This window comes from Macaca mulatta, chromosome 14 (genome assembly GCF_049350105.2).
Source record: "Macaca mulatta isolate MMU2019108-1 chromosome 14, T2T-MMU8v2.0, whole genome shotgun sequence".
Taxonomy (NCBI): domain Eukaryota; kingdom Metazoa; phylum Chordata; class Mammalia; order Primates; family Cercopithecidae; genus Macaca; species Macaca mulatta.
Window position 1 is genome coordinate 10,939,944 of NC_133419.1, and position 24,788 is coordinate 10,964,731.

Genomic DNA, 24,788 nt, shown 5'->3' on the forward strand with positions numbered 1-24,788 from the left:
GGATTAGGGCCAAACCACATGACCTCCTTTTACCTTAATCACCTCTTAAAATGCCTTGCCTACAGATAACAGTCACGTTCTAAGGGTCTGGGGCTTCAACACAGGGTTTTTGGAAGGACCTAACTCAGCCCCTAAGAGAGGAGTAGCTGTAACTGTTATCTTCCTGAAACCCCAAGGCTATTGCCACAGTCGAAGGTGAGGCTGATGAGGCCTGTTCTGGGGAGGGAGCAGCAGGAAGAGGATGGCGCATTTCCTTTCTCTTTTTACATAACTGCTTTTTGATAGCTGGGAGGGACTTTACTGGGCTTGTCGAGAGCTTGTGCTTGCTCCAGAATAAGAAAGGGCCTCAGTGTCTGTGAGTGTCTGGGGGTGAGGCAGGGCAAATCTCTCTTCCAGAGCCAGAATGAGGGAGAACTTGTGAGAGAAATCCAGGAAAATGCTGGTGACCTCAGGGGGCCAATGGCCTAGGGTGACTCTGACACTGGCAGGGGAGCATCTATTCCCACCTGTTGACAAAAAGAGTCGAACTCTAAAATATTTGAAGAAATTTATTCTGAGCCAAATATGAGTGACCATGGCCCATGACAGCCCTCAGGAGGTCCTGAGAACATGTGTGCAAGGTGGTTGGGGTGCAGCTTGGTTTTATACATTTTAGAGAGGTATGAGACGCCAATCAAATACATTGAAGAAATACATAGGTTTGGGGCCGGGCATGGAGGCTCACGCCTGTAATCCCAGCAGTTTGGGAGGCTGAGGTGGGTGGATCACTTGAGGTCAGGAGTTTGAGACCAGCCTGGCCAACATGGTGAAACCCCCATCTCTACTAAAAACACAAAAAAATTAGCTGGGCATAGTGGTGCACACCTGTGATCCCAGCTACTCGGAAGGCTGAGGCACAAGAATCACTTGAACCCAGGAGGCAGAAGTTGCAGTAAGCTGAGATCACACCACTGCACTTCAGCCTAGGTGACAGAGCAAGACTCCATCCATCTCAAAAACAACAACAACAAAAAAAACCATATACATAGGTTGTTTGGTCCAGAAAGGTGGGACAACTCAAAGTAGGAAGGAGGGGGGCAGGGGGCTTCCAGGCTATAGGTGAATTTAAACATTTTCTGGTTGACAATTGGTTGAGTTTGTCTAAAGACCTGGAATTCATAGAAAGGGAAAGTTCTGATTAAGATAAAGATTGTGGAGACCAAAGTTCTTCTGAAGTCTGATGGTGGCTGCCCTTAGAGATAATAGATGACAAATGTTTCCTATTCAGATCTTAGTTAATCTCTTTAGGAGACTGGGAGAGTCTGGAAGAAAAAGACCTAGCTATGTTAATAGAGATTCTTTACAGATGCAAATTTTCCCCCACAAAGAAAACTTTGCAGGACCATTTCAAAATATGGCAAAGAAACATGTTTTGGGGTAAAATATTTTGATTTTCCTCCTTGTCTTCTAATGTTATGCCAGAGCTAGGTTGGAAAGTAAGTCACAATATATAGGGTTAAATAAAACCCATGTGATGAGAATTTATGATTTATAGGGCATGACTCCCCACACCCCTTAGATAGGAATTTGGGCAAGATTAAAAAAATCAGAGTTTAGTCCTCACACCTTTCTCCCCAAACCTGGTATTCCCTATGCCCAGCTCAGCTCCCTACTCCCTCTGTTTTTCCCTTACGGCACCTACCATCACTCATCATTATATATTTGAAGAACTGTTTAATGTTTTCTCCCCATTCGCTCTATTCCCTATGTTTCATGAGGGCAGACTTATTCCTATACCCTCAGTACTGAGCAAACTGCCTGACCCAGAGTGAGTGTTCAAATATATTTACGGAATGAATGAACTTAACTGTAACTGCCCCATGGGTTCTTCCTGCCCATTGCACAGACAAAACCAATTCACTGAGACCACAGCATTGCAATAGAGTTTAATTAAATTGAGGCCAGCCATGCCATGTGGGAAATGGAGTTATTACTCAAATCAATCTCCCTGAAAAGTTGGAGGCCAGGGTTTTGTAAGGATAGTTTGGCAGGCCAGGGAGTCTGCTTCTGGGTCTATGGCTGGTTGGCGGGGTTGGCAGGTCCAGATGGAGCCATTGGTTGATTGTCAGAAATGCAAAAACCTGAAAATACATCTCAAATTGTCAATCTTAGGTTCTACAACCATGATATTATCTGCAGGAGTAATTGGGAGAGTGGCAAATCTTATGACCTCCAGAATAATGGCTGGTAATTGTTTACCGCTACACCTTAGCAGAATTTAGGCTCCTCTCATCCTCCTAACCTGGTGGCCTTTCATTAGCTTTACAAAAGTGGGTTAGTTTTAGGGAAGGGCTATTATCATTTAAACTATAAACTAAATGTTTGAAATGCTTGTTCCCCAGTACCTTAATGAAATAGCACTTGAAGATAAATTTAATTTTCTCAGCAAGGCCATTTTTATACTTTCTGCAGAAAGGGTACACTCACCAGCAGTTTTGCCATGAGAGTACACTGAACAAAGGAGACAGGGTCATTTTAACCTGATGCATTCACCCTACTGCTGTGTCCAGTTTCCATTGGCTGGCATGGGACCTCACATTCTGTATTTGTCTTGGTTGGCTAGCAACTTAGAACTTTTTAAAAGAGGCAAAGGCAGAGGAGAACAAAGGAAGGAGGAAGTAACTTGTGGAATGCTGAGAAAGGTAAAAACACCTTTAAATAAGGAAGAGGAACAGGCTATCACCTAATGCTTGCTTGAACCAGTATAAGCCTGCCAGGGCAAATATTTAGGCTAAACTTTGGGAGCCAAGAACATAAAGTACTTTGATTTCTTTATTTCGGCTAGCAGATATTTAAGAAAGTTAGCACAGGTCTTTGAATACATTTTGCTTCTAAGAGAAGTTACAATTGATTCCTAATTAGACGGGGAGGAAAGTCTTTGAAGAGGAACCTCTACTTTTCTTTTTACATACATGTCTCCCAAAGTTAGCTTGGCCTAAGCTCAGGAATGATCAAGGGCAGTTTGGAGGTCAAGAGCAAGATGGATGTTGGTTGAATCAGATCTCTTTCACTGTCATAATTTTCTCACTGTCATAAATTTGCAAAGGTGGTTTCATAACCCTTGGTGATTTATGGCTCTTGTCCAGCCACGCCTCTTCAATTTCTCCCTGTAGACCTGGAATTGTGGCCCAAGCACAAACTAGTCCCATACTCTTCTTCCAACTGGCCACAGATTATAATTGGGGGATTATAATTAGTAAATTTTATATATATATATAATTATATATAAATTTAAAATTATAATATAAAATTATAATTTATTAATTATAATCCCCCAATTATAATTATTATTAATCAGTTACCAATTAACAGCCTAGGAAAAACAATTTGTGGTCAGGGATCTTGAGATACCCCCTCTGTCCCCTTCTTTGTTCCAATAGCCTCTTTCACAATCCCTGCTTCTGAATGGGTGTAACTCTCAGGGCCTAGAGGAGGGACTAATGCTTACATTCACCTACTTTGGTCTATATCTCTGCCTCCCTCTTCTATCTGACAGCCTTCTAGAGAAGGGAACTGCTGTACAATGTTGGTGGGGATGTAAATTAGTACTACCACTGTAGAGAATAGTTTGGCGGTTCCTAAAAACTAAAAATAGAGCCACCATATGATCCAGCAATCTCACTGCTAGGTCTATGCCCAAAAGAAAGGAAGTCAGTATATCAGAGAGATATCTGCATGCCCGTGTTTACTGCAGCACTGTTCACAATAGCCAAGATTCAGAAGCAAAGTAAGTGTCTATCAACAGATGAATGGATAAAGAAAATGTGGTACATATACACAAGGGAGTAATATTCAGCCTCAAGAAAGAATGAGATCCTCTCACTGGCAACAACATGGATGGAACTGGAGGTCATTATGCTAAGGGAAATAAGCTGGGCACAGAGAGATGAACATCCCATGTTCTCATTTATTTGTGGGATGTAAAAATCAAAACAATTCAACTCATGGAGATAGAGAGTAGAAGGACGGTTACCAGATGCTGGGAAGGGTAGTGGGAAGGTGGGAGGGAGGAGGGATTGTTAATGTGTACAAAAAAATAGAATGAATAAGACCTAGTATTGATATCACAATAGGGAGACTATAGTCAATAATTTAATTGTCCATTTAAAAATAACTAAAAGAATATAATTGGATTGTTTGTAACACAAAGGATAAATCCTTGAAGGGATGAATATCCCCCCCAACCAAAAAACAAAACAAAACAAAACAAAACAAAATAGAGACGCCGTGGGTATAATCCAGAGGGTGGCAAGCTATGTGGGTTCTCAGTCTGGATCCTGCATAGCAAGCAGCTTTGAAATCCTTGCTAAGCTTAAGGGGGCAGTGGGACATGACTGCTTCTCATTCCAATGTCTCTCTGGGTCTAATAATTTAAAGGAGGCTTGTATTTCTCAAACAAAATACTTCTTTTCTTTCTCACTTTCATATGTATGTGAACATGTCCATAGTAAAAAGTAGAAATTCAAAACAAAAGTCATACTTAATTAATGTTAAGCTTTTGATTCCATATCCTATTAGTGGCAGGTGAGATGCACGGCTAAGGGCCTGGAGGTGGGGAGCATGGTTTGCTCCTTTGGGCACCCTCCCTCCCACTGCAGTACCCTGGAATAGAAGGATGGCAGGAGCTACTATGTCCACCTCAAAGACACCACCTCTTCCTCCCTCTGCAGTTGGCAGCAGGGAGAAGGGACAGAGGTGACAGATTCTAGTGTGCCGTGGGACAGTCCATGGACTCCCTCCAGCTCTGTGTAGTTCTAGCTCTTGTGCTGGGGGCCTTTGCAAATGTGGTCTCCATAGAGACAGTGTGCAGGCAAGAGCTTTCATTCCAACACTCTCTGCCACTGAGGACTCTCACCCCCCACCGCCAGAGAGGCCCCTGGGTCTCCCTTTGGGCCTGTTAAAAGAAAGATATATTAAATTTAACAGAGTTTAAATGAGCAAAGAACAATTTATGAATCAGGCAACCTGTCGAATCACAGAAGATTCAGAAACACTCCAGTGATACTGCATGGTTGAAGACGATTTATGGACAGAAAAAGGAAAGTGATATACAGAAACAAGTGAGGTACAGCAACAGCTGAATGGGTTACAGCTTGGCTTGTGCCTTATTTGAACATGATTTGAACAGTTGGCTAAAACTTGGTAGTTGGCACAAGAGTAGATTTTAGTCTGTTTACACATCCAGTTAAGTTACATTTCACTCTGTACAGAGAAACCTTTAGGCTGAATTTAAAATACGTAAGGAGGAGGTTTAGGCTAAGCTTAATTTAACAGGCCCTTCTAGAATTAGAAGTCCTTCTGCTTCTCCATCTCAGCTCCTCCACATGTTGTCCCAGGAAGCCCTGAGGTCCTCATCTCAGCACCATGAGAACCAGGAGTTAATGACCAATAGACCTTCACTATAGGACCTTCAAGGCCCATCTGTATTTTGGGAAGAAAGGTGACCTCAGACAGAAGGTTTGTGATGCAAGAAGGAATGATGAGCAAAGGTGGTGGCAAACATATAGGCAAATCTAAATGAATGTCTGCATAATATAACAATGGTAATAATAATGTGAATTGGGGATAAAAAAGGGGCAGACTAAAACAGCACGGGCAGGAAAGATTAGAGTGAAAGTGTTCCTTACATTGTTTCAGAGGATTGTTTAGGATATTAATTTTAGACTTAAGCATACATTTTAAAATTTCAAGGGCAATAAGTAAAAGAAAACAGTGTAAACTTCCAAATGAGTAGAGAGAAAAATGCAATATACTAAGATTAGATATTTATGAAGAATATTAGAAGAATTCATTGAAATATTTAAAAACCTAACAAATAGATAGAATACATAATTAACTGAAGGAAACAATTTTTGTAAAGATGCCACAATTGCCAAGCTGATTTATTGATTTACTGTAATTCCAGGCAAAATGCCAATAGGGTATTTTGAGCAACTTGACAAACTAGTTTTGCAACTTATAATGAAAGGCAAAAGCTCAGGCATGGTTGAGAGTGGGATCTTGAGATATCTGTACATCAAAATTTATCATAAAGATGCAGCAATTAAAATTACATGATAGAAGCATAAAGACAGATACATTTATCAGTGAAACTGAATAGAGTCAACAGTATCCCTGCTCATTCAAGCATTATGCAGGACAGAGGTGACCTTGTTCATCCATGAGGAAGTGGAAACTATGAACAACTGATGCTGAGATAATTATTCACATGAAGAAAAATGAAGTTGGATCCCTGCCTTCCACATATACAAAAATCAATTCCAAATGGATTAGCGAAAAGGCAAAATTTAAAAACATTTTCAAGAAAATATAGGAGAATATCTGGCCAAGCATGGTGGCTCATGCCTGTAATCCCAGTACTTGGGAGGCCAAGGCAGGCAGATCACAAGGTCAGGAGATCGAGAGTATCCTGGCTAACATGGTGAAACACCATCTCAACTAAAAATACAAAAATACACACACACACACAAATTAGCTGGGCATGGTGGTGGGTGCCTGTAATCCCAGCTACTTGGGAGGCTGAGGCAGGATAATGGCGTGAACCTGGGAGGCGGAGCTTGCAGTGAGCTGAGATAACGCCACTGCACTCCAGTCTGGGTGACAGAGCGAGACTCCATCTCAAAAAAAAAAAAAAAAAAAAAAATATATATATATATATATACACACACACGTATATATATACTTATATATATGTATATATATATAAGCATATATATATGAGAGAACATTTTCTGAATTTAGGGCAAGAAAGACTTCATGAAAAGATAGGGAGCTGACCACAAAAGAAAATACATGAATTCTATTTGTCAAAAGACGTCATGAAGAAAGTGAAAAGACAAGCCATGAACTGCAAGAAAATGTGTGTAAACAAGTATAATTGACTAAAGATGAGTATCAAGATTATACAAAGAGCTCCTACAAATCAAAAAGAACAGAATGCTAAAGAAAAATGGGCAAAGGACATGAACCGGCACTTTTAAAAAGAGGGAATATGATAAATATATGTTAAGGTCTCAACTTTATTAGTGATCAGGGAAATGCAAATTAAAACTCTGGTGAAATACTATCTTACATTTACCTACCTGGAAAAATCAAGAAGTGTGACAATACTAAGTGTTGGTGAGGATGTAAATTATCAATTCTTACCCATTGCTGGTAGAGGTGAAATTGGGACCACCAGTTGGGGAAACAGTTCTAGTGTTTTATTGTAAAGTTGGATATTTGCGTATACTACTAGGTATTACATCTTGTGGGGTGTCTGCATGCGTACACCAGGATACGAATTGGGTCCTTTTCAATTGTTTCCAACCCCAAATTGGAACAAAAAAAAGAAGAACCAACAAACCACCAAGTGGCTTTATCGCTGGATCGATAAATTGTGGTATAGCCACATAGTGGAATATTTTACTGTAGTGAAAATGAATTACAGGACTATACAGCACTGTGTATGTATTACAGAAACAACTTTGAAAGAAGAAAATTGCAGAAGAGAACAGCATGATACCATTTGTCTTAGTCCATTTGGGCTGCTATAACAAAATACCATAGGCTGGGTGGCTTATAAACACCAATTTATTTCTCACAGTTCTGGAGGCTGGGAAGTCCAAGATCAAGGCACCAGCAGATTCCTGTCTTGTGAGGGACAGGTGTCAGTTATTAGATGATGGCAACTGCTGTGTTCCCACATGGTGGGAGTGGCTAGATAGCTCTGCAGGACCTCCTTTATAAGGGTTCTTATGAATCCCACTCATGACCAAAGGGCCCATCTCCTGATACTATCACTTTGGGGGTTAGGATTCTAGCACATGAATTTATGGAGTCACAAACACCCAGACCATAGCACCATTTTTATAAAGTTACAGAGAAGCAAAACGAAGTGATGTATTAGGGATACAAAGAAACGATTTAAAAAAACTATTTTAAAAAGTGAGAGTATGACAGACACAAAGGTCAGGATAGAAGTTGGGCGTGCAGAGGGAGAAGGGATAAGGAAGGAAACCACAGGTGGGAGCATCTATACTAGGAATGTTCCATTTCTTAAGTAGGATGGTTTTGTCGTGGATAGTAATTGTATTATGTTTCCTAACGATGTGTGAGGGAGAAGGAACGAGAAAATCAGCGCAGAAGACTCACTGCAGAAGCGGCCTGCCTGAAAAGTCACAGCAACAGGCAAAAATAAAACAACCTGGTAAAAAACTCAGGCTGCACCTGCACACAGACAAGCAGACAGGGTCCAGCATAGAAGCCCTTTGTTCTTTCATAATTAGCGAGCTTCCAGGAAAGTTTCCTCCCCTTTTCAGGCATATACATGGTGGGAACTTGCACAGGGAGGAGGGGTGCTAACCTAAAACAAACTCACAGTTATGCAAACAAAAGAGGCGGTGCTTTGTGCTTGCATAGACACATACCCACAGCTGCATAAGATAAGACAGCTTTACTGATAAGAGAAGTTACTCAAACTACTACAGAGATAAGAGGTTTTCTTGCAAAAGCTTTTGAATTCAGCTGTAACAGGGCAAACCACTTGCATACTCAGCTCACTGTGGAGAGCTTTCTACTTTCGCTTATGAAACTTTCACTCCCATCTCACCCTGTGTCCCGTTCCTTAGTTTTCTTGGAGTAGGACAAAGAATCCCAGGTATTAGTCCAAACAAGGAGAAAATGCTACATTAAAGTACATTGGCAAGACGGCAACATGTGTATTCCATGTACTTTTTCTTATGTTATCTGTCACGTATGTGTAGATTTCATTTTCTAGATATTTTTTAAAACAAAATAACTGAATTGTTCAGGATTTTAACTCCTGATGGTGCCTCCCAAGGCTTCCTAATCTGGTCTCCATTTACCCCTCCATGTCACGCCTCTGTTCCAAACCGCTGAGCTTCTCCAGCCAGTTTAGGCACCACCTCTGAGCCTTTGCTGTTTCCATGACCTTCCCCGAAACGAATAACTCCTTCGCCCCCCTCCCGCTAAAAGACCCACAGATTCCCGGGCCTCTAAGCGCCCCATTTCGCCCCACTCTGTCCTCGGACGCGCTCACTGCGCCCGCGCCACTGTCGCCGCCCCGCGCGCCTCTGCCGTTTGCCGCCCGCGGCGCTTTCCCCTCCGCAGTTCCTCCCCGAGCCGCCCCCAGCGCCCACGATTCCGCGGCTCCGCCGACCAGGGGCCGCGCAGACCGGGAACTCGCCAGGCGCGTAGTCCCTTGCGAGGCCTGGGGGCCGGCGAGGCAGCAGAGGCGGGATGGGCCTGAGCCCGGGCGCCCGGGGGAAGTACGCGCCCCGCCTCCCTAGGATTCCCCCACCCCGCCCCAAACCCGCCTCGCGAACCGCCGGTACCGGGCGCAAGGACCAGCAGCCTGCGCCCAGACGTTCAACTGTGCCCCACTCAGGTCAGCCCCGAGAATGGGGGCCCTTTCCGCAATTGTCCTTCAGCTCCCAGCGGGCCGTTACCCTCAAAGCTCCTTTTCTTAGACATTTGGTGATTGTGTTGTCTGTTAGCCATCATGATCGAACGTTTCAGAACGACCGCTTGTTATAAAGCTAATCGAAGCGAGCCAGGCAGCCACTCCCTCATTCCTGCCGTATTTTATATGGAGGTGAGGCAGTGGTGGCAGCTCCGGAGGGTGGCGTTAAGACCAGCTCTCGCTCTGCAGAGGTTCCTCCCATCTGGCTTAGGACAGAGGCGAGGCGCCCTCTTCATGCTCTCCCCGATTCCGTCCCCAGGAATTCCAAAGTCTCTCTTTGGCAGAGGAACTGAACCCGCTCCAGCACCTAGTTCCACAACCCTCTCCATTCATCCCAAGGTTTCCTGAGGCCTAACCAGGAGCCGGGCACGATGCTGGACTAGAGCTCTGAGCCCACTCTCCGTAGCGGTCAAGGTGCTTGCTCGAACTCTCCTTTCACAGGTCTAAATAGCATTTCTCCCCTTGAATTAGAAGAATCCGTGGGATCCGCAGCGTTGGTCCAGCTCCCAGCCAAGCAGCCTAGGCCGGGCACATTAGAACAGGGCAGAAGCATCCAGCAAGGGTAAGAAGATTGTAAGGATGAGGTGTTTGGGTGGAAGAAGCCTTTTGAAGAACTGACTTGGAATGCAGTTCTGTAAAGCAAACCCAGAGGTGGTTTTTGTGTGAACCAGCCAGCTGCTACCCAGCAAGGGAAAGGCTGGTGTGATCCTGGGTGATAACAGATTATACTGGGCTTGGGACCTGTTGGCCACAGGCACGCCTTGCAGCTGTTTCTAGCCACAAGGCCATTGTCTAGACCCCAGAGAAATGAATGGCTTTAGCAGGAGGCTTACAATATTGTCCTTGGTCTCACTAATCAATGAACAATGAGTCAGCCTTTGGCAGATTTCCTGAATTCACTTTCATTAACAACATGATGGTTGCTGCTTTAAAAAATTCTGAGGGGCTGAAATTTTGGAGAGGAGCTATAGTGAAAATGAGGGGTGTCCCATCTGCCCCGTACACTATTTTTTTCTGGAGAAGAGTTTAAAGCATGGGAAAAGGTAAAGAAAAAGCCATTTCTGAGCTGGTGGTATACCAGATGTTTACATGTGCTGTCTCTTTTCCCTCTCATAACACCTCTGTGAGACATATCTTCATCTCTATTTTAAAGATAATCAAGCTGAGGGTCAGACATTAATTTACTAGCTCAAGGTGGGACAGCAATCATGAGAGCTAGGATTCAAACCTAGATCTTTTGGCTTTGAAGTATTTTACTCTACTGTATTTTACTCTACTTTACCTTCATTTAACATGCTTAAAAGCCTATTCTTGCCTTTTGTTTCTGTCCCCTCCTGTAACATTTTGTTTCAAGGGAGAAATATACTGATTTCATTCATATTACTTGCAGTTACAGTGTTGTGGCTTATCAAGCTTTCTTAGAAATCTGGAGCTAATTATTGGAAGAAGGAGCTCTAGAGTTCAAGGGGTTTGCCTCTGGGCAGTAGGGCTGGGATGAGAAGGGAAAGAAGGAAGGCTCCTTGCATTTCATTATAAATTCTTATGTACTGGTTCCTTAACGACAACAACAACAACAACCACAACCATGTGCAAGTATCACTTTGACAAACATTAAAAAGAGATTATTAGCAAATTAAAAAATAATAAAAAACCCCAAAACTGCTTCTTGCTATCATTAGCATTTAAACAATTGTCAGAAAACCGGCCAACAGCAGTTCTTCTGGGCTCACAGAAACAAGTTCTAATGGGTTCACAGACACAAGCTTGGGGGGAAATGTTCCCTACAATCTCCAAACCGAAAGGCATCTTAAAAATCACACATCTGTAATACAGATTTTCTAATAATTGTGAAATAGTGATATTTGTTAACTATGTGATTACAAAATCATTCAGGGAGAAGCCTGTAGTTAGCTTGGAGACCACACTCAGCCAGAAAGCAGACTGGAGTTCAATTCCCAAGCCTGAGAATAAAGGCAAGTTAATAAAGCAAGCAGCTGAGGTAGGTATAACAAGAATTCTCAAAGTGACTATCTTTAACCTCCTGGCAACTTCTCTACATATTGTATTTTACTTTGTTTCCAGGGGTGTCCAATCTTTTGGCTTCCCTGAGCCACATCGGAAGAAGAAGAAACACCTTGGGCCACACATAAAATACACTAACACTGACGATAGCTGTTAAGCTTAAAACACACACACACACACACAAATGTCATAATGTTTTAATAAAGTTTACAAATTTGTGTTGGGCCACATTCAAAGCTGTCCTGGGCTGTATGTGGCCTGTGGGCTGCAGGTTGGACAAGCTTGGTTTAGACAGTCTAATAAATATCCTGATTTGGGATGTTACTTATGCTTTGTTTTAAAGCAATTTTATTGAGATGTAATTAACATATAGTAAACTCCACATATCTAAAATATACAATTTGATACATTTGGCATATGTATATGCCAGGGAAATGTACAATTTGATACACTTTGACATCTATATATATATCCTGTGAAATCTTCACCACAATCAAGATAATGAATAATCTCTATCATTTACAAAAGTTTCTTTGTACCTTTTGTAATCCCTCTCTCTTCCCACACCACTCCTATCCCCAGGCAACAACTGATACGCTTTTTGTCACCATAGATTTGTTTGCATTTTGAGAGATTTATATGGAATCATATTGTATGTGCACTTTGTCTGTCTCCTTCAGGTAACTATTTTGGATGACATCCGTGTTGTTGCTTTTTATCAACAGTTCATTCCTTTTTATTACTGAGCAGTATTTCATTGCATGGATATGCTACTCTTGTTTATCTGTGCATCTGTTGATTGAGCATTTAAGTTGTTTCTAGTTTTTGACTATCACAATCTGCTTGGACATTTATGTACAAGTCTTTGTGCAGACTGTGTATTTTTTCCTCTTGGGTGAATATGTAGGAATGAAATGGCTAGGTCATGTGGTAGATGTATATTTAACTTACTGTTTTCCTTAATTTTTTTTTCTTTTTTGGGGCTCTCCAAGCCTGCTAGACAAATTCTAAAAGACCTCTAACCTTAACTTACTGTTTTCCACAGTGGTTGTATCATTTTACCTTCCTACTGGCAGTATATAAGAGTTCCAGTTCATCAGCATTTGGCATGGTCAAAATCTTCTAAATTTGAGCTATTTTAATAGATGTGTTGGTATCTCATTGTGGTTTTCATTTGCATTTTCCTAATGACTAATAATGTTAAACATCTTTTCATGTGTATATTTGCCATCCATATATATAATCTTTGGTGAAGTGTTCAAATCTTTTGCCCATTTTTTCCTATTGGTTTGTACGTTTTGAGAGTTCTCCAGAAGTTCTCTATACAAGTACGTCATCAGATCAATACTTTATGATATTTTCTCTCCATCTGTAGCTTGTCTCTTCAGAACAGGTTCTTGAATTTTGATGAAGTCCAATGTATCAGCTTTTCCTTTTATAAAAAGGAAATGTAATGAAATACTGCTCAGTAATAAACAGGAATGAACTATTGATAAAAAGCAACAACATTGATGTCACTCAAAATAGTTATAAGAAGGAGACAAAGAAGTGGACATACAATATGATTTCATATAAATCTCTATTTATGAATAGTGCCTTTCATGTCGTATCTAAGAAACCTTTGCCTAGGTCACAAAGATTTTCTCCTGTTTTCTTTTAGATATTTTATAGTTTTATTTTTTACATTTACATATTTGATACATCTTTATTTGTACTTTTATTTCAATAGTTTTGGGGGAACAGGTGGTGTTTGGTTGCATGGAAAAGTTCTTTAGTGGTGATTTCTGAGATTTTAGTGCATCCATCACCTGAGCAGTGTACACTGTACTCAGTGCGTGGTCTTTTATCCCTCACCCCACTCCTACCCTTCCCTTCCGAGTCCCTAAAGTCGATTACATCATTCTTATGCCTTTGTGCCCTCATAGCTTAGCCCCCACTTATAAGTGAGAACATATGATTTTTTGGTTTTCCGTTCCTGAGTTACTTCACTTAGAATAATGGTCTCCAGTTCTATCCAGGTTGCTGTGAATGCCGTTGTTTCATTCCTTTTTATGGCTGAGTAGTATTCCATGGTGTGTGTGTGTGTGTGTATACATACCACATTTTCTTTGTCCACTCATTTGTTGATGGTCATTTAGGCTGGTTCCATATTTTTGCAGTTGTGAATTGTGCTGCTATACACATGGATGTGCAAGTGTCTTTTTCATACAATGACTTCTTTTCCTCTGGTTAGATACCCCAGTAGTGGGATCAAATTGTTGTTCTACTTTTAGTTCTTTAAGGACTCTTCATAGTGTTTTCCATAGTATTGTACCAGTTTACATCCCCACCAGCAGTGTAAGTGTTGCCTTTTCACCACATCTATGCCAACACATATTATTTTTTGATTTTTAAGTTATGGCCAGTCTTGCAGGAGTAAAGTGGTATTATTGCATTATGGTTTTGATTTACATTTCTCTGATAATTAGTGATGTTGAGCAGTTTTTAAAATATGTTTGTTGGCCATTTATATATCTTCTTTTGAGAATTGCCTGTTCATGTCCTTTGCCCACTTTTTGATGGGATTGTTTGTTTTTTTCCTTGCTGATTTGCTTGAGTTCCTTGCAGATTCTGGATATTAGTCCTTTGTTGGATGCATAGTTTGTGAATATTCTCTCACACTCTGTGGGTTGTCCGTTTACTCAGCTGATTGTTCTTTTGCTGTGCAGAAGCTTTTGGGTTTAATTAGGTCCCATCTATTTATATTTGTTTCCATTACATTTGCTTTTGGGTTCTTGATTATGAATTCTTTTTCTATGCTAATGTCTAGAAGGGTTTTTCTGATGTTATCTTCTAGAATTTTTATGGTTTCATATCTTAGATTTAAATCTCTGATCCATCTTGAGTTGAATTTTATAGAAGGTGAGAGTTGAGGATCCAGGTTTATTCTTCTACATGTGGCTTGCCAATTATCCCGGCATTTTTTGTTGAATAGGATGTCCTTTTCTACTTTATGTTTGTGTTTGCTTTGTTGAAAACAGTTGGCTGTATTTTGCTTTATTTCTGGCTTCCATATTCTGTTACATTGGTCTACATGCCTGTTTTTATACCAGTACCATGCTGTTTTGGTAACTATAGCCTTGCAGTATAGTTCAAAGTCAGGTAATGTGACGCCTCAAGATTTGTTCTTTTTGCTTAGTCTAGCTTTGGCTATGTGGGCTCTTTTTTGGTTCCATACTAATTTTAGGGTTGTTTTACTCTAGTTCTGTGAATAGGTATTTTGATGGGAATTACACTAAATTTGTAGATTGCTTTTGGCAGTATGGTCATTTTCACGATATTGATTCTACCCATCCATGAGCGCGAGATGTGTTTCCATTTGTTTGTGTCATCTGTGATTTCTTTCGGCAGTGTTTTGTTTTCCTTGTAGAGATCTTTCATGTCTTTGGTTAGGTATATTACTAAGTATTGTATTTTTTTTTTTACAGCTGTTGTAGAAGGGGTTGAGTTCTTGATTTGATTCTCAGCTTAGTCATTTTTGGTGTACAGCAGGGCTACTGGATTTGTGTACAATAATTTTGTATCCTGAAACTTTGCTAAATTGTTCTAGGACTTTTTGGATTAGGCTTTAGGGTTTTCTAGGTGTATGATCATATCAGCAAACAGCAACAGTTTGACTTCCTTTTTACTGATTTGGATGCCCTTTATTTCTTTCTCTTGTCTGATTGTGCTGGCTAGGACTTCCAGTACTATATCGAATAAATATGGTGAAAGTGGGCATCCTTGTCTTGTTCTAATTATCAGGGGGAATGCTTTCAACTTTTCCCCAATCAGTATAATGTTGGCTGTGGGTTTGTCATAGATGTCTTTTATTGCCTTGAGGTATGTCCCTTTTATGCTGATTTTGTTGAGGTTTTTAATCATAAAGGGATGCGGGATCTTGCCAATGCTATTTCTGTGGCTATTGAGATGATTATGTGATTTTTGTTTTTAATGCTGTTTGTGTGATGTGTCACATTTATTGACTTGTATATATTAAACCATCCCTGCATCCCTGCTATAAAACCCACTTGATCATGGTGGATTATCTTTTTGATATGCTTTTGATTCAGTTAACTAGTATTTTCTTGAGGATTTTTGCATCCGTGTTCATCAGGGATATTGGTCTGTAGTTTTCTTTTTTTGTTATGTCCTTTCCTGGTTTTGGTATTAAGGTGATGCTGGCTTCATAAAACGATTTAAGGAGCATTCCCCCTTTCTCTGTCTTTTGGAATAGTTTCACTAAGATTGGTATCAATGCTTTGAAAGCCTGATAGAATTCAACTGTGAATCTGTCTGGTTCTGGACTTTTTTGTTGTTGTTGGCATTTTTAAAAATTACTGTTTCAATCTTGCTGCTTGTTATCATCTGTTCAGAGTTTCTATTTCTTCCTGATTTAATATAGGAGGATTGCATATTTCCAGGAATTTATCCATCTCCTCTAGATTTTCTAGTTTGTGTGTGTGAATGATCTTTTGTATTTCTGTGGTATCAGTTTTAATATCTCGCATGTCTTTTCTAATTGAATTTATTTGGATTTCTTCTCTTTTCTTGGTTAATCTCACTAATGGTCTATCAATTTTGTTTATCTTTTCAAAGAACCAGTTTGTGTTTCATTTATCTTTTGTGTGTGTTTGTGTGTGTGTGTGTGTTTTTGTTTTTTGTTTTTTGTTTTTTTTGGCTTCAATTTCATTTAGTTCTGCTCTGATCTTGGTTATTTCTTTTCCTCTGCTGATTTAGGTTTAGTTTATTCTTGTTTCTCTAGTTCCTTGTGGTGTAACCTTAGAGGTTTTTTTTGTTTTTTTTGTTTTGATGTAGGCATTTAATGCTATGAACTTTCCTCTTAGCACCACTTTTGCTGTGTCACTGAGCTTTTGATAAGTTGTGTCACTATTATTGTTCAGTTCAAAGAATTTTTAAATTTCCATCTTGATTTCATTGTTGACCAAATATCATTGAGGAGTAGATGACTTAATTTCCATGTATTTGTATAGTTTTGAGGGTTCCTTTTCAGAGTTAATTTCTAATTTTATTCCACTGTGGTCTGAGAGGGTACTTGATATATTTTTGATTTTCTTAAATTTATTGAAACTTGTTTTGTGGCCTATCAAATGGTCTATCTTGGAGAATGTTCCGTGTGCTGATGAAAAGAATGTATATTTTGCAGTTGTTGGGTGGAATGTTCTGTAAATATCTGTTAAGTTTATTTGCTCTGGGTATAGTTTAAGTCTGTTGTTTCTTTGTTGACATTCTGTCTTGATGACCTGTCTAGTGCTGTCAGTGGAGTACTGAAGTCCCCCGCTATTACTGTGTTGCCATCTATCTCATTTCTTAGGTGTAGTAATAATTGGTTTATACATTTGGGAGCTCTTGTGTTAGGTGCATATATTTAGGATTGTGATCTTTTCCTGCTGGACTGATCTTTTTATTATGACATAATGTCCCTCTTGATCTTTTTAAACTGTTGTTGTTTTAAGGTCTGTTTTGTCTTATATAAGAATAGTTACTGTAGCTCACTTTTGGTTTCCATTTGCTTGGAATATCTTTTTCCACCCCTTTTATGTGAGTCCTTATGCATTAGGTGAGTCTCTTAGAGATAGCAGATACTTGGTTGGTGGATTTTAATCGATTCTGCCATTCCGTATCCTTTCAGTGAAACATTTAGGCCATTTACAGTCAATGTTAGTATTGAGATGTGAGGTGCTGTTTTACTCATTGTGCTAGTTGTTGCCTGAATATCTTTTTTAAAAAATTTGTGTTATTGTTTTACAGGCTGTGTGAGATTTAAGGAGGTTCTATTTTGGTGTATTTTGAAGTTTTCTTTCAAGATTTAGAACTCCTTTTATCATTTCTTGTAGTGCTGGCTTAGTTGTGGTGAATTCTGTCAGCATTTGTTTGTCTGAAAAAGACTTTATTTCTCCTTCACTTATGAAGCTTAGTTTTGCTGGATACAAAATTCTTGGCTGATCATTGTTTTGTTTGAAATGGCTAAAGATAGAACCCCAATCCCTTCTGTCTTGTAGGGTTTCTGCTGAGAAATCTGCTGTTAATCTGTTAGGGTTTCCTTTCTAGGTTACCTGATGCTTTTGCCTCACAGCTCATAAGATTCTTTCCTTTGTCTTGATTTTAGATAACGTGATGACTATGTGCCTGGATGATGATCTTTTTGTGATGAATTTCCCAGGTGTTGAGTTTCCTGTATTTGGATGTCTAGATCTGTGGTAAGGCCAGGGAAGTTTTTCTCAATTATTCCCTCAAATGTGTTTTCCAAACTTTTAGATTCCTCTTCTTCCTTAGGAACACCAATTATTTTTAGTTTTGGTCATTTAAGATAATCCCAAATTTCTAGGAGGCTTTGTTCATATTTTTGATTATTTTTTTCTTTGTCTTTGTCAGATAGGAGGCCTTACAAAAGAGGAGTTTCTCTAAGTGGGTGCCTGTTTCTGGGAGAAGGGCCAGAGCTGGGTTGCCAGCCTGTGCAGATGTACAGGGAGCTTTGAAATGACCGTTTATTCCAAAGGGACAAACAGAATTCAGAAGGTTGATTATTATTAGTATTATTTTTGAGATGGAGTCTTGCTCTGTCACCCAGGCTGGAGTGCAATGGCACACTCTTGGCTCACTGCCACCTCCATCTCCCAGGTTCAAGTGATTCTCCTGCTTCAGCCTCCCCAGTTGCTGGGATTACAGGCATGTGCCACCATGTCTCGCTAATTTTTGTATTTTTAGTAGAGGAGGGGTTTTGCCATATCGGCCAGGCTGGTCTTGAATGCCTGACCTCAGGTGATCCACCTGCTTCGGCGTCCCACAGTGCTGGGATTATAGGCATGAACCACCACACCCAGCCCAGAAGGTTGATTACTAAGCTATTCAAGGAGATACCAGAGAAAGGTGAAAACCAACTTAAAGAAAACTTTAAAGACAATACAGGATATGGATGAAAAATGCTCCAGAAAAAGTAGATATTATAAATAAAAAATAATCACAACTTATGGAAATGAAAGACACACTTAGAGATATACAAAATGCGTAGGAAATAGAACTGAACAAGTATTAATAAAAGAAAGAGCTTGAAGACAAGGCTTTTGAATTAACCCAATCACATGAAGACAAACGGCAGCAAAATCTTCACCTGGAATTGAAGGTGGCAGCATCAGCTGGGATTGGAGGCAGCTCTGGAACATACTGACAGCTACACTGTGGCTCATGAAGTTAGCAGAACTTCATCAAATGCTGGAGAGATGTTAAAGAAAAAGGGAAGGATGGGACTGTAGAAAAGCCCCCAGTATAACTGCAACCTTGGCTACACCTTAAACTCACCGGAGGAGCTTTTAAAACTCTGGCACCTAGGCTGTACTCCAGACAGATCTGAACTTTTTAAAGCTCCACAGGCGATTTCAATTTGTAACCAAGGCTGAGAATCAATATTCAATATAATCCATTTACAGTGGGAGGAAATTTAACAAGAGAGTGGATAACTGTTAAGTCTCTGTGAATCCCATTTAGTTTTATACCTTACTACCCCATCCAGTGGCAAAATTGCAGATGAGCGAGTATTAAAATGCAAAAGAAAGTATCTAAAATTCCAAAATTCCCTCCTCTTTCCTTCTCCAATCCCTGAGCCTTCTGTTTTTTGTACCACAAAGCTCGTTTGACATCCTTGATGAACAGAACTTGGGTTTTGTGAGCTTTCTTCTGGCTTAGACTGGCCTCACAATGAATTGGGCTATCTTCCTGCTGTCAGTTTTCCAGGAAACAACAACAAGGATTTAATTGACTGCTTGTTTGTTGTCATTAGAAATGACCTAGTCATGTTGGGTGGGAAGTAACTGGTTATTTGGTTGGTGGGGAAGTGTGTCCAAGGTGGAGGGATGGCCAAGAACAGACTGCATGTTCCTACGAAGAACAGACGTGACTGTCCAGCTGGCTTGGCCGACTCTGCGAGCCCTGCCCTCCACTACATACCGTGGATGGTGGGTGAAAGGCATTGGTTAGGACTCTAAGGTATTGGGGTCTGTGCTCAGGTAGAGTGAGATGGAGTCAGGGGTTGGTTCAAGAGTAACATAACGTGTCAACTGGCTTTCCCTCTGGACTGACTCAGGAAAACCTGTCCCATAATCTTACTGTTACTGCCATTCCTTTCACCCTGATCAATGCCAGAAATAATAGCCTGAGTTGGATTGATTTGAGCTCTGGCACCTGTTCTTCACTTCTTGTTCATCTTTCGTCCATGGGCCTTTCTGTTTTTCTTCCTGACCAGTGTCAGGACTTAGATAGTAATGGTCCTTACGTTACTGTAACAGTGAGGATGGGCCTATGGGCTTTCCTGTCATGTGTGTATAATAGCAGAAATGACCTCAGGTTGGCACATATGTTCATATAAAGAAATTAGGTTAAATAACTTCTCTTCCTCTCTCATTTACCTATGTCTGAAAGGAAAAAATAATCAGACAATCTATGAATCAAAAATCTGTATATACCTAAATTATCAGTTAAAGGCAATTTAACTGTTTACCTGCATCTGCACATGCAAATGTTGAATCTGACTTGATTTTTTAAAATAAGCATCAAAATATTTAAACTTCAGACTTTCTTATGAACATTTTAAAACATTGTTCTCTGATCCCTTTGCCATTTATGAAGACAGAGGCATCTGCTTAAAGCAATATATTCTTATTGCTATCTGAATCACAAAGAAAATACTATTTGCTATTGTTCCTTTTTAGTCTTCTCCAAAGGATGAGAAAGATCTCTCCTCCACTTTCCCTTTCTTCACTTACTCTCTTGGCTGCTTTCTGCTCCCCTGTATCCGTCTACATCACTCACATGCTCTCTTCCCAACTCTTAGCTCTCAGCCTCTTCTGTATACTACCAGCTTCCGGGTTTTATGGTGGGGGATATCCCTATTGCTCTCCCTGGGCTTATGGCAAAAGAAAATGAAGTCCAGTTTGAAGTCTCCTGCAATATCATGCTGCTTTCTGGGTGAGAAGCCTGGTTTGGGGCGCCCTCTAGTGGATATATGGCTGCCATTACATTTTCCGTTTGAGTAAGGCAGAAGAAAGAGTTGGTTTGTTGGCAGGGGCAAAGGGGTGGTTCTGGTCCTAGCTCGACCATGGACTTGCTGTGGGACTTTAGACAAAGCACTTCCTCTCTCTTGGCCTCAGTTCCTTCCATGAAATATTGTAGTGTATACTGTTTGCTTTGTGCCCACAACAACTCATTCCTGCAGGTGGGCAGGACTTGGGGAATGGCTGAGTGCAGATCTCAGCAAATCCTCTTTTCCCAAAACAGTTATAAAGCTAGACAAAATTGCCAAAGACAGTTATTTAAAGACTGGAAATTTGACCAAAGGCATACAGCAAATTGAGAAGGGTTAATTTAAGAAAGTCCATCCGTGGCCTGGTGTGGGCTCACGCCTGTAATCCTAGCACTTTGGGAGGCCGAGGCGGGCAGGTCAGGAGATTGAGACCATCCTGGCTAACACGGTAAAACCCCATCTCTACTAAAAATACAAAAAAATTAGCAGGGTGTGGTGGCGCGAGCCTGTAATCCCAGCTGCTCGGGTGGCTGAGGCAGGAGAATCCCTTGAAACCAGAGAGGTGGAGGTTGTAGTGAGCTAAGATCACGCCACTGCACTCCAGCCTGGGTAACAGAGCAAGACTCTGCCTAAAAAAAAAAAAAAAAAAAAAAAAAAGTATACTGGTTCTCAGAATTTCAGAAAGAACAGTGGAAGTCTGTAGAGTTTTAGCATTGCCCCCTCACCTCCAGCTGTGTGGTTGTGGTAAGGAAGTTCTTTCCAGGTGGGCGGGGCTTGTGGGAGGGAATGGCAGTGGCAGCAGAGGGTGGTTGACTTTACTTCCATGCCCAGGGATGTTGAAAACAATAGTTATCTCAGTGACAAACAATCATGGAAGACCAAAATTGCAGCTAGCTTGAGGTTGCAGTACTGGTTAGGACAAGCAATAAGCCAACAGGCCAGCCAAAAATTTAACATGGAAATCCAGGTAATGATACAACTAAAGAGGGGTCTTGAAAAGCTACCACATGTATCTAGTGGTCTGAAAGGTATGCATAAGGCTGCATACACATTCACATTCAGGAGAGACTGAAGACTCATAAAAATCTGGAACTTTGAATGAATTCTCCAAGCCACACAGAGATCCACTGACAAAAGGTGAAGCTTTCCTGGCACAAGGTGTGACTCAACCTCTGGCCAGTCACTGGCTGACCATTAAGCTATGCTGATCTAAGCCAGGCTTAAAAACAAGAAACCAGGCGCTGTGGCTCACGCCTGTAATCCCAGCACTTTGGGAGGCTGAGGCAGGTGGATCACAAGGTCAGGAGTTCAAGACCAGCCTGGCCAACGTGGTGAAACCCTGTCTCTACTAAAATACAAAAATTAGTTGGGTGTGGTGGCGGGCACCTGTAATCCAAGCTACTCAGGAGGCTGAAGCAGGGGAATCATTTGAACCTGGGAGGTGGAGGTTGCAGTGAGCCAAGATCATGCCATTGCACTCTGGCCTGGGCGACAGCGTGAGACTCTGTCTCAAAAAAAAAAAAAAAAAAAAAAAAAAAAGTAAATAAATAAATATAAACAAAATAAAAACAAGGAAAAAAAAAACCCAAAACCTCTAAGCAGATATCTCAGTGGTTACATGCTGTGAGAGAAACAGACATCACAGAATCAGTCCAGGTAGGTCACTAAACAAACAACAAACAAACAAGCAAACAGCAACATCCATCAGCCCTGGTTGGGTGGGGAAGGAGATCAGAACCCACAGTTACTATATGTTACCTAGAATATCCAGTTTTTCAACAACAAATTATGAGACATGCAAAGAAACAGGATAGAGTGACCCCCCCACACAAAAACAGTCAACAGAGACTCTTTCCTAGTGGGCCTACATGTTGAATGTAGCAAATACTTCTCAACAGCTATTATGAGTATGTTTAAATAAGTAAATCAAGTTTGAAGAATTAAAGGAAAGTGGAATGACAATAACTGATCAAATATAGAATCTTAATAAAGAGATAGAAATGATAAAGAAGCACCGAATGAAAATCCTGGGGTTGAAAAATGCAATGGCCAAAATAAAACATTCACTAGAGTGATTTAACAGCAAATTTGAGTTCCTAAAAAGGAAAAAGAATCAGCAAACTAAAAGCTGGATCAACAGCAACTATCTAATATGAAGAGTAGGAGGAAAAATAAAAATAAAAATGAACAGAGCCTCAGAGGCCAGGAGACATCATTGAGCAAACCAGCAAATGTGTAATTGGAGTCCCAGAAAGAGAAGATAAAAAGGCAGAAAAAATACCTGTATGAAAGATACCTGAACACTTTCCAAATTTGATATAAAACATTTATACACCCAAGAAGCTCTGTGAATATCTAGACATATCATTCAAACAGATGAAAGCCAAACACGAAGACAGAATCTTGAAAACAACAAGAGAAGATTTATTCTATACAAGAGTTGCACAATAAAAAACAATAGTCAACTTTTCATCAGAAGCAATGGAGGCCAGAAGGCAGTGGGATGATGTATTAAAAGTGCTGAAAGAAAAAAACCTGTTAACCAATAATTTTATATCCAGTAATATATCTTACAAAGATGAAGGTGAAATAAAGGTAGTCCTAGATGAATGAAGAATGAGAGAATTTTTGCCTAGCACACTTGCCTTAAAAGAAATAGCAAAGAAAATTCTTCCGGTGGAAAGAAAGTCACACCAGATAGCATTCTAAGCCACATGAAATACAAAGCACCAGTAAAGATAATTATATAGGTGATTATATAGAAGAATATAAATATATATTTTATCATTTATGCTGACCAATTTGAAAGGTAATTGAATGAAACTAGTTATAAATCCTATTCTTGGTCTTATAACATGCAAATACATAATAAATATAATAGTAATAGCACAAAGGAGAGGGACTGATATGAAGCTATATTAGATCGATGATGCCAGACAGTATCTTAATCAACAGGAAGAAATGGAGAGTGCCAGAAATGGTAAAGTGTAGTTAATATATATGACCATAAGTATATTTTTTCCTTTTTCTCTTAACTAATTTAAAAGACAAAAGTTTATATAAAGCAATATTTGTAACACTGTCTTCGGTTTATAACATATATGGATGTAATATATCTGACAATAATAACATAAAGGAGGGAAGAAGCAATGCAGCTAATTTTAAGTTTCCGTATTTTACAGGAATTAAGTTAGTATTAATCTAAAATAGATAGCAATAAGTCAAGTTGCATATTGGAATCTTTAGAGCAACCACAAGGAAACAATTAAAAATGTTATCAAAAAGTTAACAGAGGAATTAAAATGATCATTAGAAAATACGTATTTGATACAAAAAAGAAGGCAAAAGAGGAACAGAGGAACAAAAAAGACGTGAGGTACAGAAGACTGACAGCAGATTATAGTCATAAATCCAATTTTATTAATAGTAACATTAAATGTGAATGAATTAAACACACCGAAAAAAGGCAGAGATCATATGACTTAATAGAACAAGATCCAGTTAAATGCCATCCACAAGAGACACACTTTAGATCTAAAGTCACAAATAGGTTGATGTACACAGTGGCCGTAGCAGGAGTGGTTGTACCAATATCAGACAAAATAGACTTTAAGAGAAGAGATATTCTTGAAAAAAGTGGGGTCATTCTATAATGACAAAAGGTTAATTCATCAGGAAGATATAACAATTATAAACATATACATATCCAACAAAATAATCCCAAAAAGTATGAAGCAAAAACTGATAGAAATAAAGGGATAAATTGGGAATTCAGAAATAATAGTTGGGAAACTTCAATACCCCACTCTCAGTAGTGGATAGAACAACTAGGCAGAAAATCAGTGAGCAGATAGAAGATGTAAGCAGCTCACTGATGTGACTAACTGACATTCATAAAACATTTCACTCAACAACAGAATACATATTCTTCTCCAGCACACATGAATGTTTTCCAGGATAGACCCTCTTCTAGGCCATAAAGTAAGTCTCAGTAAATTTGCAGGGATTAAAATTCTGCAAAATATTTTATTTGATCACATGAAATTAAATTAGAAATTAATAACAAAGTGATATTTTGGGAAATTCACAAATATTTGGAAATTAAACAACATACATCTAAATAATGTCAAAAAAGGAACAAGGAAGTTAGAAAATATTTTGAGCTGAGTGAAAATGAAAACAGAACTTATCAATTTTATGAGACGCAGC

The 24,788-nt window shown here is 39.8% G+C and overlaps 2 protein-coding genes and 1 pseudogene across 4 annotated transcripts in view; 2 read left to right on the forward strand and 1 right to left on the reverse strand.

The window, feature by feature from the left end:
* The window catches only part of SLC22A8 (solute carrier family 22 member 8), a 132,135-nt gene that overhangs the window by 3,700 nt on the left and 103,647 nt on the right, over nucleotides 1–24,788 (forward strand). The gene's annotated exons all lie outside the window — the stretch shown is intronic.
* Nucleotides 9,120–24,788, forward strand: part of PLAAT5 (phospholipase A and acyltransferase 5) — a 28,183-nt gene continuing 12,514 nt past the window's right edge. The window contains exons 1-3 of one of the 3 annotated variants that reach the window (NM_001194692.1): nucleotides 9,120–9,427; nucleotides 9,944–10,064; nucleotides 11,396–11,501. In NM_001194692.1, the coding sequence (NP_001181621.1) occupies nucleotides 9,280–9,427; nucleotides 9,944–10,064; nucleotides 11,396–11,501 (375 nt within the window). In that variant the 5' untranslated portion in view covers nucleotides 9,120–9,279. The remainder of the gene's footprint in view (nucleotides 9,428–9,943; nucleotides 10,065–11,395; nucleotides 11,502–24,788) is intronic. The other 2 variants (XM_015113751.3, XM_001115831.5) reach the window with 2 other exon arrangements.
* LOC114672506 (U7 small nuclear RNA) lies at nucleotides 12,503–12,551 on the reverse strand (annotated as a pseudogene).